The sequence below is a fragment of the Microplitis demolitor genome, chromosome 7 (assembly GCF_026212275.2).
Source record: "Microplitis demolitor isolate Queensland-Clemson2020A chromosome 7, iyMicDemo2.1a, whole genome shotgun sequence".
Taxonomy (NCBI): Eukaryota; Metazoa; Arthropoda; class Insecta; order Hymenoptera; family Braconidae; genus Microplitis; species Microplitis demolitor.
The window spans coordinates 22,074,911-22,089,596 of NC_068551.1; the positions used below are offsets into that span (position 1 = coordinate 22,074,911).

General features: G+C 31.2%; 3 protein-coding genes across 5 annotated transcripts; 1 reads left to right on the forward strand and 2 right to left on the reverse strand.

The window, feature by feature from the left end:
* Nucleotides 1–7,177: 7,177 nt before the first annotated feature.
* On the forward strand, nucleotides 7,178–10,262 carry LOC103569461 (growth factor receptor-bound protein 2). 2 transcript variants are annotated; one of them, XM_008546772.3, is made up of 7 exons: nucleotides 7,178–7,721; nucleotides 7,814–8,294; nucleotides 8,546–8,643; nucleotides 8,848–8,967; nucleotides 9,053–9,218; nucleotides 9,309–9,482; nucleotides 9,551–10,262. In XM_008546772.3, the coding sequence occupies exons 2-6, from the start codon at nucleotides 8,217–8,219 to the stop codon at nucleotides 9,480–9,482; spliced, it is 636 nt and encodes a 211-aa protein (XP_008544994.1). In that variant the 5' UTR covers nucleotides 7,178–7,721; nucleotides 7,814–8,216; the 3' UTR covers nucleotides 9,551–10,262. The 2 variants fall into 2 exon arrangements, with proteins under 2 accessions (XP_008544994.1, XP_053596341.1); XM_053740366.1 differs by having other exon boundaries at nucleotides 7,178–8,294.
* Nucleotides 10,263–11,006: 744 nt separating this feature from the next.
* Nucleotides 11,007–12,302, reverse strand: LOC103569460 (BET1 homolog). Of its 2 annotated transcripts, none has more exons than XM_014441762.2 (4): nucleotides 12,192–12,302; nucleotides 11,934–12,066; nucleotides 11,704–11,867; nucleotides 11,007–11,282 (listed from the first exon to the last, which is right to left on the reverse strand). In XM_014441762.2, the coding sequence occupies exons 2-4, from the start codon at nucleotides 11,959–11,961 to the stop codon at nucleotides 11,124–11,126; spliced, it is 351 nt and encodes a 116-aa protein (XP_014297248.1). In that variant the 5' UTR covers nucleotides 11,962–12,066; nucleotides 12,192–12,302; the 3' UTR covers nucleotides 11,007–11,123. The 2 variants fall into 2 exon arrangements, with proteins under 2 accessions (XP_014297248.1, XP_008544992.1); XM_008546770.3 differs by having other exon boundaries at nucleotides 11,008–11,282; nucleotides 11,943–12,066.
* A 790-nt stretch (nucleotides 12,303–13,092) lies between these two features.
* Nucleotides 13,093–14,042, reverse strand: LOC103569459 (speckle-type POZ protein B-like). The gene is made up of 2 exons (XM_008546768.1): nucleotides 13,227–14,042; nucleotides 13,093–13,157 (listed from the first exon to the last, which is right to left on the reverse strand). Exons 1-2 carry the CDS (start codon nucleotides 13,647–13,649, stop codon nucleotides 13,149–13,151), a joined length of 432 nt encoding a protein of 143 aa, XP_008544990.1. The 5' UTR covers nucleotides 13,650–14,042; the 3' UTR covers nucleotides 13,093–13,148.
* Between the last annotated feature and the right edge of the window lie 644 nt (nucleotides 14,043–14,686).

Genomic DNA, 14,686 nt, shown 5'->3' on the forward strand with positions numbered 1-14,686 from the left:
TATGTCCTTCATATTCTATCAATCAATTTGACTTGTCCTTCTAATGACGTCCTCCTAGGGCTGTCACCCGCCAAAATTATCAATAAAAGAACTCGGATATTTTTGAAGTTAATTGATAAAAAAAGTAATTCATGACATTAAAGTTGTTATCAATTATTGATCTGCGGAAATTACTTGGCGTTTTATTAATAAATCTCGTTACTTTGAAGCGATTTTTTTTTTTTTTAAATTAATGTTACGGTCATACTTGAAATAAATTACCTCCAATAACCATAATAGAAAAAATTGTTTATAATTTTATCAATTTTTCTCTTAAAACTTACAACTAAATATTTTTTTATGCAAATCAAGTAAAATTTTTTTTTATCCGTCTAATAAAGGCTAAAATATGCGTTTATTAAAAATTCTTTCACGAGAACCAACTAAAATATATATTGTAAAGCGAAAGAGGAAGAGTAAAGTTATTGGATTTATGTATTATATATGTATATATATTAGGCAACAACTAAAAGATGTATTGAACCGCCACATATTTTATAACTTATTGTATACAAAATAAATAAAAGTGTGGGTGAGTGTGTATATATCGATGTATGTGTATATCGATTATATAAAGATAGAAGGACCCAAGTATGAGCTGATGTTGTAAGCGTAGCAACGTCCTATCCGGGAAATGTTTTTTATCGGATGATCCGCCCCTGCTGGTGCTGTCATACTCACGCTGAACTACTTCACTTGTCATGGTTGTACCAAGGGGATCTCGATGAGATCGATATCTGAGTTATCTCAAGCAAAAACTATCACATTTTCCGTCATCGTCATCAGCACCAAGCGCAGCGACCGTCGGGAAAGGCTTAAAAGTTACCTCAAAAATAAGTCATTACTTGGAACAATTCAAATTTAAGTTACCATGACAGTACACACTGCCCTTACTATAACCCAATTGAGAATTAGCATCCAAGAGCTAGAGAATGGGTGAGATAGATAGCTGGTGTAACACAGATTTATGTAACAGTCTATGTTAATCGATTTTCGCAAAATTTCAGGGTCAACCAACGACGAAAGGAGAAAGCTAGAGTGAGAGGGATAGGGAAAAGATATATAGATATATATATATATATATATATATATATATATATATATATATATATGGATGGATGGAGTGTAGCAGTATATATATGTATAGTGTAGAGGACGAAGAATTCAATTCCCCGTATCCGCACTACGTCCTTCCATTCCCTACAACTCGATTGTCATTCATGCGTTGTGAATCGGCAGCAGCTTATTTTTAGAATTACTGAATGAAAGTGGAGTACACTTGTTTTTGTAGTAGTAGTAGTAGTAGTCGTCGTCGCGGTGGTATCGTACTGCGGATTCGATAGTATTATGTATACGAGTGGTGTAATATATGCCACCGTCGCGGCTGAGACCGTCGGTACCGCTCAGATTGATGACTCTACTAATGAGCTTGAGCTTAAGCCGATGTGATATAAATAACTTGAGGGAACTTAAACTATTAAGATATATGACAGTGACAGTGACAGAGTCTGCAGAGACACACAACAAACGTGCTTTTGTCCTTGGAGTAAATCAGTTCTCTGAAAATTAATTCTCATTGATAATTCGTTTTAATTTATTATCAAATCATAAACTCAATCAATCAGATTGCACAGGTATTGATACAGCTAATTAAATACCTCGCGGTTAATTACCAATTAATTGGATCAGTGATCAATAATACTTGGGTTTTATTTTGAGATAGTAATTGATCAATACAGTGAGTAGTAAATGGCACAAGTGTGTTTATTACCGACGATGATGACGTTGATGTTGATTTGGAGGTTGTCGTTATTGAGCAGTCGGCTTAAATTTTATATACACACGTAAATTATATGCAAGAGTAAAGATATACAATAACTGTAAAGAGCATGTTATCTAAATCAAAGATTACGAAAGCCATTGGGGCAACCTTGACCCAGGTCAGCAACACCACTTGGCTCAGTGTAAACATAAGAGAGCACGTGACGTCTCGGATCACTCGAGCTACTCGCATGTACTACGTACTACATCTATATATTCGTATATTAAACATCAGCAACACACACACACACACTTTTATATATAAATGTACGTAAGTGCATATGTGTAACACATGTACACAAGCAAATGGTATATCCGTGCATGCTACCTAATAATATGTAAACGCAAAACAATGACTCGCCCACGATCCACGTTATTTTTCTATCGACCGTTTAATAAACTTGTGAGATAAGAATTTATGAATGAACATAATAATAATATATAATAGTAGTAATAGTAATACGATGATTCCTGGCGTCGTTGTCGTATTGGTTTTCTGTGTTGTGTTGTGTTGTAGTATAATAATTCTAGGTGAATGGCCGTGAGACATTAAATTAATGGCCTGCTCATGGCAGTAGTAGACTACCGATACTACACTGGTTGGCGAATCATCGACGATACCACCAGGACAAGGAGGGAATTTGTGTAAGCGAGAGAGGGAACAAGAGAGTTTGTTATTAAAGAACCCGAAGCCGAATGTTTATTATTATAATGGAGTGAGAGAAAGAGGGAGACAGAGTAAGAAGAAAATAATTGGGTAGTAGGGATAGAGTTGTTGTCACTTTGGTGATATGAGTTGAGTAGAGGCAGATATATAATAGCAGAGACAGTTGTTTTGAGTTATTGTACATCAGCAGGCTGGATGATCGGTCAATCCGACTAAACACATTATACCCATCCCCAGTCCCCGATCCCCATACCATGGATACTATAAGAGTCGCTACTATGATACACGTAAACGCGCACGTGCTGCTCCCGTTTGCCAGATACTACTATACCACCAGAGAGATGACTCTTGTCTTCCTCTCCTCTGTTTATATATTGTAAGTATGTATGTATGTATGTATGTATATATGTATATGTGTGTCGCATCAGCCACGCGTGGTTCGTTCACTGTTCTGTTCGCATCGTTTATATGGGTCGAGTAGTCCGCGACAACAACGTTTCTCATCCCCTCTCGATTCCCATGAAATAGCGGGATCTGCCAGTGGATAAACGGTACGGTGCTCTTCACCTATATATACATATATACACTTAACATTACATATAATACAACACATATGTAATGTACATTATATTAGTTGAGGTGAGTCGGAGGCTGGACTTTGATTTATCATCCGAATTAGCCATTGCAGAGCCTAAATTTTCGCCTATTTGTCACTTTCACCATTTTTTATACAAGTATATGTAGCTGGTTCGTTGCTATTAATATTATAATTTGATAAATAGTAACGAGGAAAATGAATATGGAGATTATTAATGACAGGAGTATATTGAAATAATAATGAAAATGTATATAAAATGTCAATAGTAATATTGAGGGTGGGTGATATATATGGAATGAGAGATATATGCATACAAACATATAGTGGATGGACATATGAACGTGATGGAACATGGAAATGTACTTGATTAATTAATCATTGCTGTTACTAATTGCCTTTCCTTGCTTCAATTGCACGTCGATAACACTCAAACATTGACAACGTGTCCAGCCCAAATATATACACTCGCATATGTGTTATATAACTACACAATTATGTATCCGAAATATATGGATGTACATGTCAACCAACACATTCTCCAGTTCTATCATCCAGTCCAGTCCAGTTCGGTTCAGTCGACTCCAATATCCTATTCTATTCTATTTCGGGCTGCGTATACATATATATACATGTGCACGGAATGTAAAATAGTCCAGTGAGAGAGTATGAGATATGTCGAAATTATTTTTGACTGGTCAGTTAATCCGATTGACTGCCAAGCCCGATAAATATATTTATGTATATACCAGACATCAGAGGATATTTAAATTGTCTCTGACTGCTGATGTTTTTAATATAAATTTGAATATGGACTGGTGATTATAATAATTAAATTCATCAAAGGACATTTGCTATAAGCCGTCTTTAGCTGCTGCTGCTGCTGTTGCTTCTGATGATGAGGTTATTGTTGATGCTGATACTTGGACTTCAGCAATGTCTAATGCAATTCAGCAGAAAGATCGGGAAAACCAGCGGCCGCAGATTGCGGCCAGGCCAAATGCTGAGATCGGTTGAGTAGACTCAACCGGATGGTTCTTAGTGGTCAAGAATTCCATGCTTCGTGGTTCACGCTAATGATCCTAAGAGAATTCTCTTTCCAACAATTTTTATGTACATGAAGTTAAAAAATTCTTTGGAGCTAAAATTATTTTTAAAAAATATTGCAATACGTACCGCGATAATTCTTGCTCTCACTCGTACGGGGCTTTGTGCTTTTAATTTCTTTATGTATAAAAATATATATATAGATGTATGTGTGATGATAGTGTGTTTACATTTATACTTTATACAGATGAAAGCCGAGTGAGTTGAGGGCCACCTGTGAAAACCCCCTCTCTGTCAGCTAAAAACACCTGTTACAACGATCCATTTATGTGAGCAGAGACGTTTGCATTTAAGTATCTGTTGATTTTCGTACAGTGTACACTCGAGTTGAGTTCCCAGAGCAGAGTCTACACCAGACCCACCAGCAACACAACATATGTGTCTATTTTAATCTTTATGTCGAGGTAAACCCGCACAGGTTTCTCTTGTATCAACTGTCTCATTATTCTAGGTGGCAGCACTTTCTTGCCTCGATTTCACTCCAAATTACCAAACATTTGTTGATAATAATAATAATAATTATTATTGTTATTGTTGCGGTTGTTATATATTCTGAAATAAAAAATAACGAGATAAAAATACTGAGGGAGTTTAAAAATACACGAAAAAAATTAAGAGAAAAAAGGAATTATGTAAATGAGCGATGTCTCTTGTAGTCTGAATATTATTATAGATTTGCTATCAAGTCATCTAGAATAATATATAAATATATATACAGCAGCAGCATCAGCAGCAAAAAGTATAAGCAGTGAAGAATATGGCTGATGCTGATGGTTTCTGCTCGTTGGATAACAACCCACTGTGCTATAAACTCTCCATCCTGCGTCAGAAGATGACGTCAGGGTTCTGGCACAAATTTCTCAGTCTCTTTCTCAGTTTCTCAGGTAGCAAAACTCCATTTACGGTCTCACTCTTATCGAGTCAGCTCAGAATGTTCCTGTGTAGCTGTAGCTGAGTTATGTTTAGTTGCTGTTATGTTAGGTAGCTAAAGCTAAACTGTACCAACCATTAACTTATACTACACGTACAAAATGTTTAAACAGTCACTTTTGTCTGGTGCCTTTGCTTCGGGTTTCGTTGACGCATAAAAAGTGACATAAATTCCGTTACCCAGAAATTTGCACCATTTTATTGACTTGTTTATTTTTTTGAGTATTTTCAGGTAAAAATAATGATTTATTTTTTTAATTTCAGAAATAAATAGAAAAAAATAAAAGTTGTCTACTCATATTCATATTATATGAGAGAGGTATCTGTAGATCTTGAGTTTAGCTTCAGGGCAACATGACACTGACTAGTGGGGAAGACACGTGAGTCACTCGAGCATCTCAACTCATGGAATATTTGTTGGAGCAATCGATCAGTTATATATATATCTAGACATATAGATACATATACATATGAATATATATATATATATAAATATAAAGTAAAGGTGGAAACATGAGTTCACGTGAAATTGTAAGATCGCTGACCCTAAGGTAAAATAACTCACGCGTAATATTTCAGCACACGTGGAAAAAAAGTGTTTATCACTTTTCGTAGTTTTTACGCTGTATTTTATTTACGATCGACAACTAAAAAATTTTAAAACTGTAAAGTATCTCATGAATACCTTTCATCATCTGACAGCTCGATTGTACCTTTTTTTATTTTTTATATCACCTTTCTTAATTTCTCTTAGAGGTTTTCTCAAAGACCCAATCGATATTTCCATCTACCTTGAGATTTACGGCGCCCAATACCAAGTAATCTTGAGTAAAAAATTTTTCATAGCTTTCATTTTTTTTTTTTAACACCCGAGTATCTAATCACGAGTACGAGATCTGTTGCAAAAGAGCTGTAAAGTGTAAATGTAATGTACTTGTACATGGTAATTACAATGAGGATTGTTAATGCCAGCGCAAGGTTGACGTCAGTTTCTGACATAAATTTAAAATTGTTTCCACAAGACTAGCGCCAAAAATTTGAATACATTTTTTTTACGACTTACGCCTCGTTGAATTTTATTATTTAATAAATAAGTGAATTAAATAAAATAATGACAGCAGGATAGTCATCTTAATCGAATTGCACACAATTCACTATTTTTTTATTGAGTGTGGGCGGAAGTTGTCTGGCATCAACAGTAAAGCGGATATAGAGAACAGGAAGTGAACACGCAATTATTCATGGGTTTACCGGGGGGCCGATCAAAAAGACAAATTTATAATTATTTAAATAAATCATAGTCACAGATTTTTTTTTATTTATTTAAATAAAAATAAAAGTCAATGCGTCATTGCTGCTAAATAATTGTTTATTTCATAACAAACCTCGTTATCTTTATTATTTATGGCAACAAGTTATTCGCAGCAGCAAACTGACATCGGTATCACAAATAATTTAATTTCCGCGCTACTGCACGTGTATTACTACGCCAGTATATACTTTTATATGTATCATGTATAAATATTATTGTCCGACATCAATTACCTCACATCCACACAAAAACTCATACCTCTATCTCTATATTAATAATAAAATTTAAATTTTGAAATTTTAAATTCAAATTATCAGCGCGCTCATTTCAGAGTTGACAGCTAGACGTCTGATAAAAGTAATTAAAAATAAATGATTATAAATTAAAAGATAATTAAAATCTAAATATCAAAAAATAAGATGGCGCAATGAAAAATGGCGGCGAACGCGCATGCGTATCAATACGTCAAAAAAAATAGTCCCGATAAAAATAATAATCAACAATTAAATAAATAATATACCGCGTGTTTTAAAAATAAATTTTACATTTGATAAATAATTATTCGTGAATGATAATAAAAAGTATCATAGCACACTAGTCATAAATTCTATGACGTATCGATGGTTTTAAAAAAGTGACGTTTATTTATAAGCAGATATTTAAAATAAAAAAAAAAAAAAAAAAAAAACAAGTGTTTTGTCGAATGTAGTGTATATATTTAGTGCGCTGGTGAGTGTGTGTGGAATAATCTCGAATGTGACGTCAGTGTTAATACACATAAGCCATATAACCATATAGTAGTTGGTTAAAGTCTGAGTCTGAGGAACGGAGATCCAGAGGGAGCGAGAGAGAAAGAGAGAGAGGGTGCCGACGCAAAGGTGCCTGCGCAGAGGAATTTAATTTGAGGAGGTGGTCGAGGCATCCGCCGTCGTCGTCGTTGTCGTCCTCGTCATCCTCATCCTCGTATCTTACACCAATTTATTATTATTATTGATATTATTATTGTTATTATTATTATTATTATTATATTTTATTAATATCAGGACATCACGGATTATAGATCAGGATAACTCGCGAGACCAAACGAGAGAGATTATTTTATGTCTGATAATAAGACAAACACCATCATGGGTGCTCATAAGTATTAATATATATATATACATATACATATATATATATATACATACATAATATATGCGTATTGCATTACAAGTGACAGTTTAATGTAAATTACTATTTTTTTTTTTTAAGTAAGTACACAAAATAATTTGAATATAAATAATTATTTTTTACATACTGATAGACCAGTGGATTAATTAAAATAATTGTTGTGATTATTTAGTAGACGAGTTTTAAAATAGGACACACACGAGTTAAAAGTATAGATATTAAGTATAAGCAAGATTGTTATAGCCAGTGTACACTTGTTCTGAAAAGAAGTGCTTTGGAGCCTGGGGGGAGGCTAAATAAGTCAAGAGAAAATCTATCAACCTTGTCTATTGTCTGCAGCACAACTAATAACCTTTATTTTAATTTTAAAAAAACGTTTAGATTTTATTTAAACTGTGGTTATTTGTTCTGCTGGATTTTAATTGCCAGCGATAAGTGAAACGTGATCGCGATCGTGGTGACCGAGTATTTTAAAAAGACTTTTCAAGGTTTTATTTATTGTGGTAATTATTTATTCAAAAGTTAATAGCCAGTAAAATTCCGGATCCATTTAATTGCTATTTTTGACATCAAGAATGGAGGCTACGGCAAAACATGATTTTACAGCAACAGCTGAGGACGAGTTGAGTTTTCGTAGAAATCAAGTTTTAAAGGTTTGTTTAAATATTATCTATAGATGTATGGGTTTATTTATAAATTTAAACATAAGATCATATGCTATCGTTTTGTTTGTGATAATCACATGATACCGTGATACTGTTTCTACTTGGGTGTCACTACAAGTGACTTTTATTACTCTGGATTGGAATTTATATCCAGTATTTATCGATAGTTTATTTTTAATTCTTTTTTTATTTTTTGGTATTAAAATTGGGACTAATTAAGGTCAATTGATTATTTACAGATTCTTAATATGGAAGATGATATGAATTGGTACAGAGCTGAGTTGGATTCAAAGGAAGGTTTGATACCTAGTAATTACATTGAGATGAAAAATCATGAGTAAGAAATTATATATTGTTATTTATATTTAAGGTATGAGTCCTAGTACTCGATCTCTCATTTATTTATATACTAAATTTTTACTAAATATAGATATACAAATACCTGGAGAGATCAGGTACTAGTTCATAGATCGGGTACTAGGTCTCTTACCTTACGCTTGTGCTTAAATCCAAGTAATTTATGAGTAAATTTATATTTTAGTTGGTACTATGGTCGGATAACGAGAGCTGATGCAGAAAGACTGCTCTCTAATAAACACGAGGGTGCCTTTCTGATAAGAATCAGCGAGAGTTCTCCCGGAGACTTTTCATTATCTGTCAAGTAAGTTTAATTTTATTTACTTTTTTTTATTATCATTGATGCCATAATTGAAATTGATTAGTAATTTATGGTATTTAAATGATAGATGCTCTGACGGAGTCCAACACTTCAAAGTCCTGAGAGACGCGCAGGGTAAATTTTTTTTGTGGGTCGTAAAGTTCAGTAGCCTTAACGAATTAGTTGAATATCACCGCACGGCATCGGTGTCACGTTCTCAGGACGTTAAGCTGCGTGACATGATACCAGAAGAGGTAATTAATCAACCCATTAACGATTTATAGCTTCGATATTGACGTGTCACTGATAAATTATTTTATTTTATTTTGTTATATCATTTTTAGTGTTTAGTACAAGCGCTGTATGATTTTACGCCACAAGAACCCGGTGAACTTGAGTTCCGGAGAGGTGACGTTATCACCGTTACAGATCGCACGGATCAGCACTGGTGGCATGGGGAAATCGGAAATAGACGAGGATTATTTCCTTCAACTTATGTTACACCTTATCATTCTTAGGTAATTAATTAATTGAATAATAATAATTATAATCAATTAATAATCAATAATTGATAACAAATTTATAGATTATTGTTGTCAACATCCATAACGGACCATAATCGCCTCTATCATGTACAGACAGAATCAGATAAGCTGCTAAAATAATCATACATTATTTTCTCATCGCGTGGGCTACTTTTTATTTTTCAAGAGGAAAAAGAACTTGAGGAAAAATAAAGTTGCGGAAAAACAAAAAAATTATAAAATAAAAAAAAATAAAATTGACTTGATTTTCATATGCCATTCTGTTGCCATTCATGTCATTATTAGCTTATAAAAATTATTATACATGTATAATATCTGATAATAATTATTACTCCATTAACTATTACTATTAATATTAATTATAATTATAATTATTAATTACTTAACGTATTATAGTATCCGTTTCTGTCCCATAAGTTGCTCATCACCATAACGATTTCAATAGTTGAAAAAAAACTATTTTGTCGTAGTGTAATAATAATAAATTTTGTACTTTTTTATGTACGGACAAGCGGAATGAAAATTAATAATTTTTTTTCTTTTTTTTTATATCTATTTTTACTCGGTAATTTTAGCGTGTAATTTATTATTAATTAACACAGCGTATCTTTAATTATTATTATTATTTTAAAATGTGATTATAAATATTGTTATGACAGTAAAATGAAGAAAATTGATGTATGTAGCCCACCATGAGTCTTAACTTGGCTTTTGTGTTGCAATTAAATTAAATATATAAAGTACATAGCTCGAGTGATAGCTATTCTTTTTTGATATTACGTATCATAAAGATAAATTACAACGCTAACAAAGGCCTAATATTTCGTTACATTAAAAACTGAAAAAAAAAAAAAACAATATAATAATTTAATTATTATTATTAATTATAATTATTAATAAATACGTTGGTATGTTATTATTATTATATTATCATCTTAAATTCTGTTTATAAATAAAATTAAAAGTTACTGTTACTTTATATCATTTACTATACGCGCTTACATGTTGATTTAAAATAAATTTATACGAAAAAAAAATGTAATATTTAATATGACTTTTAAAATTATGACTCAATTTTTATGGAAATTAGTAATTGATTATTAATTAATTAATTATTCAGTTGCCGATTATTAATTTACGCACAAGTCGCATATTTTATTTATAGATATATATATATTGACCTGCAATGTATGAATGAAATAATTGATAATTGAAATAAAAAGAGAAAGGAAATTTTATTGCGTTGTTATTTTGAGTTTTTAAATTTAATTGTTATTACTAAGCAGTCGAGCGAGTGGTAATTGCAGTAGGAAGTAATTGGAGATAACGTTCATGAGAAAATGAGAATAGAGTTCAGTTTTCTGATAATTGATAAGTTACGATACGGGCACTGGAAAAAATAGGAATTTTATTATGGAGTATGGAATTTTTTTGGTGAGAAATTTATCTGGTAATGATTTACTGAAATAAATAAAGGAAACGTAAATTTAATTGAGAGAAAAATAATTTATATATACATTATATTTAAATTACAAATATCTATCATAAAAATTGGCTTATTTGATTAAAAATTACAGTACTGGTTATATTTATTATTTTATTTAAATAATTAATTTACCCGCGGAATTTTAATACGATCCATAAAACGAAAAAGACAAAAATAGCGAATAAAAATAAATATATTATGTAGTAATTGTGTCCAGCTTTGGCCATTCTGATCACTCGAGCTACGGAGGACGTCAGCGAACCACTTGTTCGTTCGAAATCATCATCCTGGAACAAAAAAAAAATAATTAGTGTTTAATTATGATAGCAAACTATCAAGAGACAAATTTTTTTTTTCTGTACGACAGCCTTTTGAAAATTTTTGACTGCACGTTCTCTAAGACGCAGAGCTCAATACCCAGTCTCCAGCTCTATTTAAAAATTATTTATATAAATTTCTGTACTACAAAAATGTCTGAAATTTTTTTCAGATTTATAAAAATGAAACTTTATTGTCATATTTACTGTTTATTGATAAAATATCATATTAAAAAAATATAAAAGTAGAAATAATTAAATTGTAAAAAAATATTGGAGCAGCAGAGACTGGTAATAAATTAAAAAAAAAAAAAAAAAGTTGTCGAGTATCTGATATTTTAAGGTTCAAATTAAATTTAAAAAATAATAATTATGAGTAAATGATCGCTACCATATCTCTGAGAATTTTATCTTGATATTTAACTTCAGTTCCAATATCAATAGACAAAGTTTTAAGCGCATGAATTTTATCACTAAGATCATCTTCCAGTTGGTCATTCTCGTGCTCCAGGTGAGTACGCGATGAAGTTGGCAGGGGCTCGTAACTGTAACCAGCTGAAAAGAATAATTTTACATGATAAGTACATCGAATAACATGATTTTAATTAGTAAATGTCTCACCCCTCTCACCAGAATGTGATCGCCTCATTTTTAATATTTTTTACTTCTCTTTTGATGAACAGAAAAAAAAATAGTCTTCAGAATAAATATATAGACCTTAATAACATTTCCTGGGATTATTTTATCCAGTTATCTGCAATATATTGTTGTAACAAATGAAATGACACGTCATCATGTTAGTAAAAAATAATTAAATGATGAAATAATAGAGAGTTATTTTATTTAAATTTAAATAATTAGGGTAGTAATTGAAAATACCTCGTCGATTAATTTTTGTTGATTAATTGAATTTGTCACGTCATTTTATGAATAATATGACATAGGAGACACGTCAAATAAACAACAAAAAATAATCCATGTGATTTTAAATTTATTGGTTATTGACAAGTCCATAGAATTTAGTTTAGTAAATTTGAATTGGCGGCGCTGTAGGCGCGCGGGTGGCGACATTTTAAAAATTATATTCGAATAAGTGACAGAAGTAAAATAATTTTGAAAAGAAAAATCTTTATTTTATTTTATAAAATTACAGATTTTATAAGACAGAAAAATACAAAATTAATAATGAGTGTGAATGTAGTTAACGATTGGTAGTTTTTCAAATTTTTAAGTAAGTAAATAAAATGTAAGTAAAATGAAAATTTAAAAATGCGTATTTAGATCACAGTCCGGTCATTTTACTAATTAACTACAAAATTATCATCCTACTCTAACGATAGATTTATCTAATTTGTGAATTAATATGAAGTAATATAATTATCAGATAAAGAAATTATTCAATAATTAAGTTCATACACACATAAAAAATTAAAAATTTAATTGATTGCAACTTTATAACAATGAATTAAATTGTTTAAATGTATTGCCGACATTTCATCATTGATAGATTTGAGGTTTAAAAAAATCCACATTGGCACCACTTTTTATTGGAAATGTCGGGATTGAATTTAGTCGGAGAAGTGAATAATTAACGATTATAATAAATTTGATTTATTGATAGAAAAATATAAAAGTTTTTTTAACAATAATGAGTAATCATTTCTTAAGTAGATAAACAATTGATAGCTCGTAAATTGAACTGATATTTTTAGCTAAAAAATATAAAAGAAGTAATAATTATTAAACATTTTTAAAGATATTGAATTAGTTTTTTAATTATGTATTATGATATACTGTTGAGCACCAAGTTGTTGCGTTTAATTTCAGTGTTTGTTGTTAGTTTATCTGAAAATATAAAAAATAAAATAAATAAATTGAAATAACGTTGAGTACAAAATTTAAAAAGATTCATACTATTGTAGATGTATTAGTAAAATTTTTGATGTTCGATGCAATGAAATCATTTGTGAATGCCAATAACTCGTTGGCGTTGTAAAGATTAGCTGTATCTATCATTTTCAATGAATTTTCAACAGTTAAAGTTTTACTGAGTGATTCTTGGCAAATGTCTTTAAGTGATTGTATCTGGTATTTGTCTGCGGCTTTTAATAAACACTCAGCATATGCATCCAGATCAGTGATTTCATCAGTGTAGAAATACTCTAAGATCTTTTCGAATATCTCTGGAGTAATGTCTGGTATAGATATTTCATTAGTTTTTTTCTCAATCATATCATGAGAAAACATTGCAGTCAGAACAGGACTCCGTACCATTAACATGAATTTGTGACCCTGGAATTCTTTACCACCGACATTTATCAGAATATCACTACCCATTTTTGTTTCATAAAGTTGTTTATAATCATCAGCTGGTTGACATTTTGAAATTTTTAAATTAAGTTCACTGTAAAATGTAATGGGGTCGTCATACTCAGTAAGGTCTAGACACACTGTCAAACTATTGTTGGGTAAATTTTTATCTTTATTTTCCCAAAGTACAGATTTTTGTATCTCAAAAATTCGATAAAGTTTACTCTCTTGGTAGCTCAATTTCAAGTGATCCTTTTTCACAAATAACCTTCATGAGAATTAAAAACATTAAATAGTTCCACGGATATGATTCCAGGAACTAGTTCCTTTTCGCTCCGGAAATGTTCCAGGTTCAATCCGGAATGTTCCCGGAACTACCCACCTCTAATGGAGAGTAGCGGACTTCAGAGAATTTCGTAATTTTTATAAGTTACTTGTAAGTAAAATACAAATTTTCAGATGTGCACAAAAAGATTTCCTAAAGTTTTTGATTTGCAATTATTAAAAATTTTTTCTATATTATTAAGTATTTTAGTTGTTTATTTAAGAGAAATGAATTTTTTTATTGTCTGTTACTTTCAATACCATCAAGATCACTAAAATATTCTAATAACCTTGAGTTTGAGTAGCATAACTAAATCTTCTTCTCGTATGTGAGTGAGTGAATTTCCGCCTAGAAATCAAAATGCAAAAGTTTAGGAATAATTGAGGATCACTGGGAGCTCGGGAAGAGAATATGCGGCGCCATCATGATAAATCAGCGTCAATGTCGATAAAAAAACAAATATTAGTAGGATCCATAGTTCTTCTGAAACGAATAGATAGCTATTAATGTACTTAAATTAAAAAAAAAAAAATTGAACATCAACCATCTACTCGCATCTCCACCAATTAACCTTATGAAATTACCCGCCAACATTAAAGATATTTATTTATTTAAATTTTAAATTAATATAGAAAACGTAAGCTCTTAAAAAACAAACCATTCACCAGTCAAACTTATAGTGACATTAAAATTAATTTAATAACTAGAACAATAAATTAAATTACTCGAATATTTATTA

Excerpts from the sequence above, each read along its gene's own strand:
- LOC103569461 (XM_053740366.1), top strand. The coding sequence starts at position 8,217 with ATGGAGGCTACGGCAAAACATGATTTTACAGCAACAGCTGAGGACGAG. Across the intron at positions 8,644-8,847 it reads ATTGAGATGAAAAATCATGA|TTGGTACTATGGTCGGATAA; the intron begins GTAAGAAATTAT and ends TTTATATTTTAG. Across the intron at positions 9,219-9,308 it reads GTGACATGATACCAGAAGAG|TGTTTAGTACAAGCGCTGTA; the intron begins GTAATTAATCAA and ends TATCATTTTTAG.
- LOC103569460 (XM_014441762.2), bottom strand. The coding sequence starts at position 11,961 with ATGAGGCGATCACATTCTGGTGAGAGGG. Across the intron at positions 11,868-11,933 it reads ATCACATTCTGGTGAGAGGG|CTGGTTACAGTTACGAGCCC; the intron begins GTGAGACATTTA and ends TATTCTTTTCAG. Across the intron at positions 11,283-11,703 it reads ATAAAATTCTCAGAGATATG|GATGATGATTTCGAACGAAC; the intron begins GTAGCGATCATT and ends TTTTTGTTCCAG.
- LOC103569459 (XM_008546768.1), bottom strand. The coding sequence starts at position 13,649 with ATGGGTAGTGATATTCTGATAAATGTCGGTGGTAAAGAATTCCAGGGT.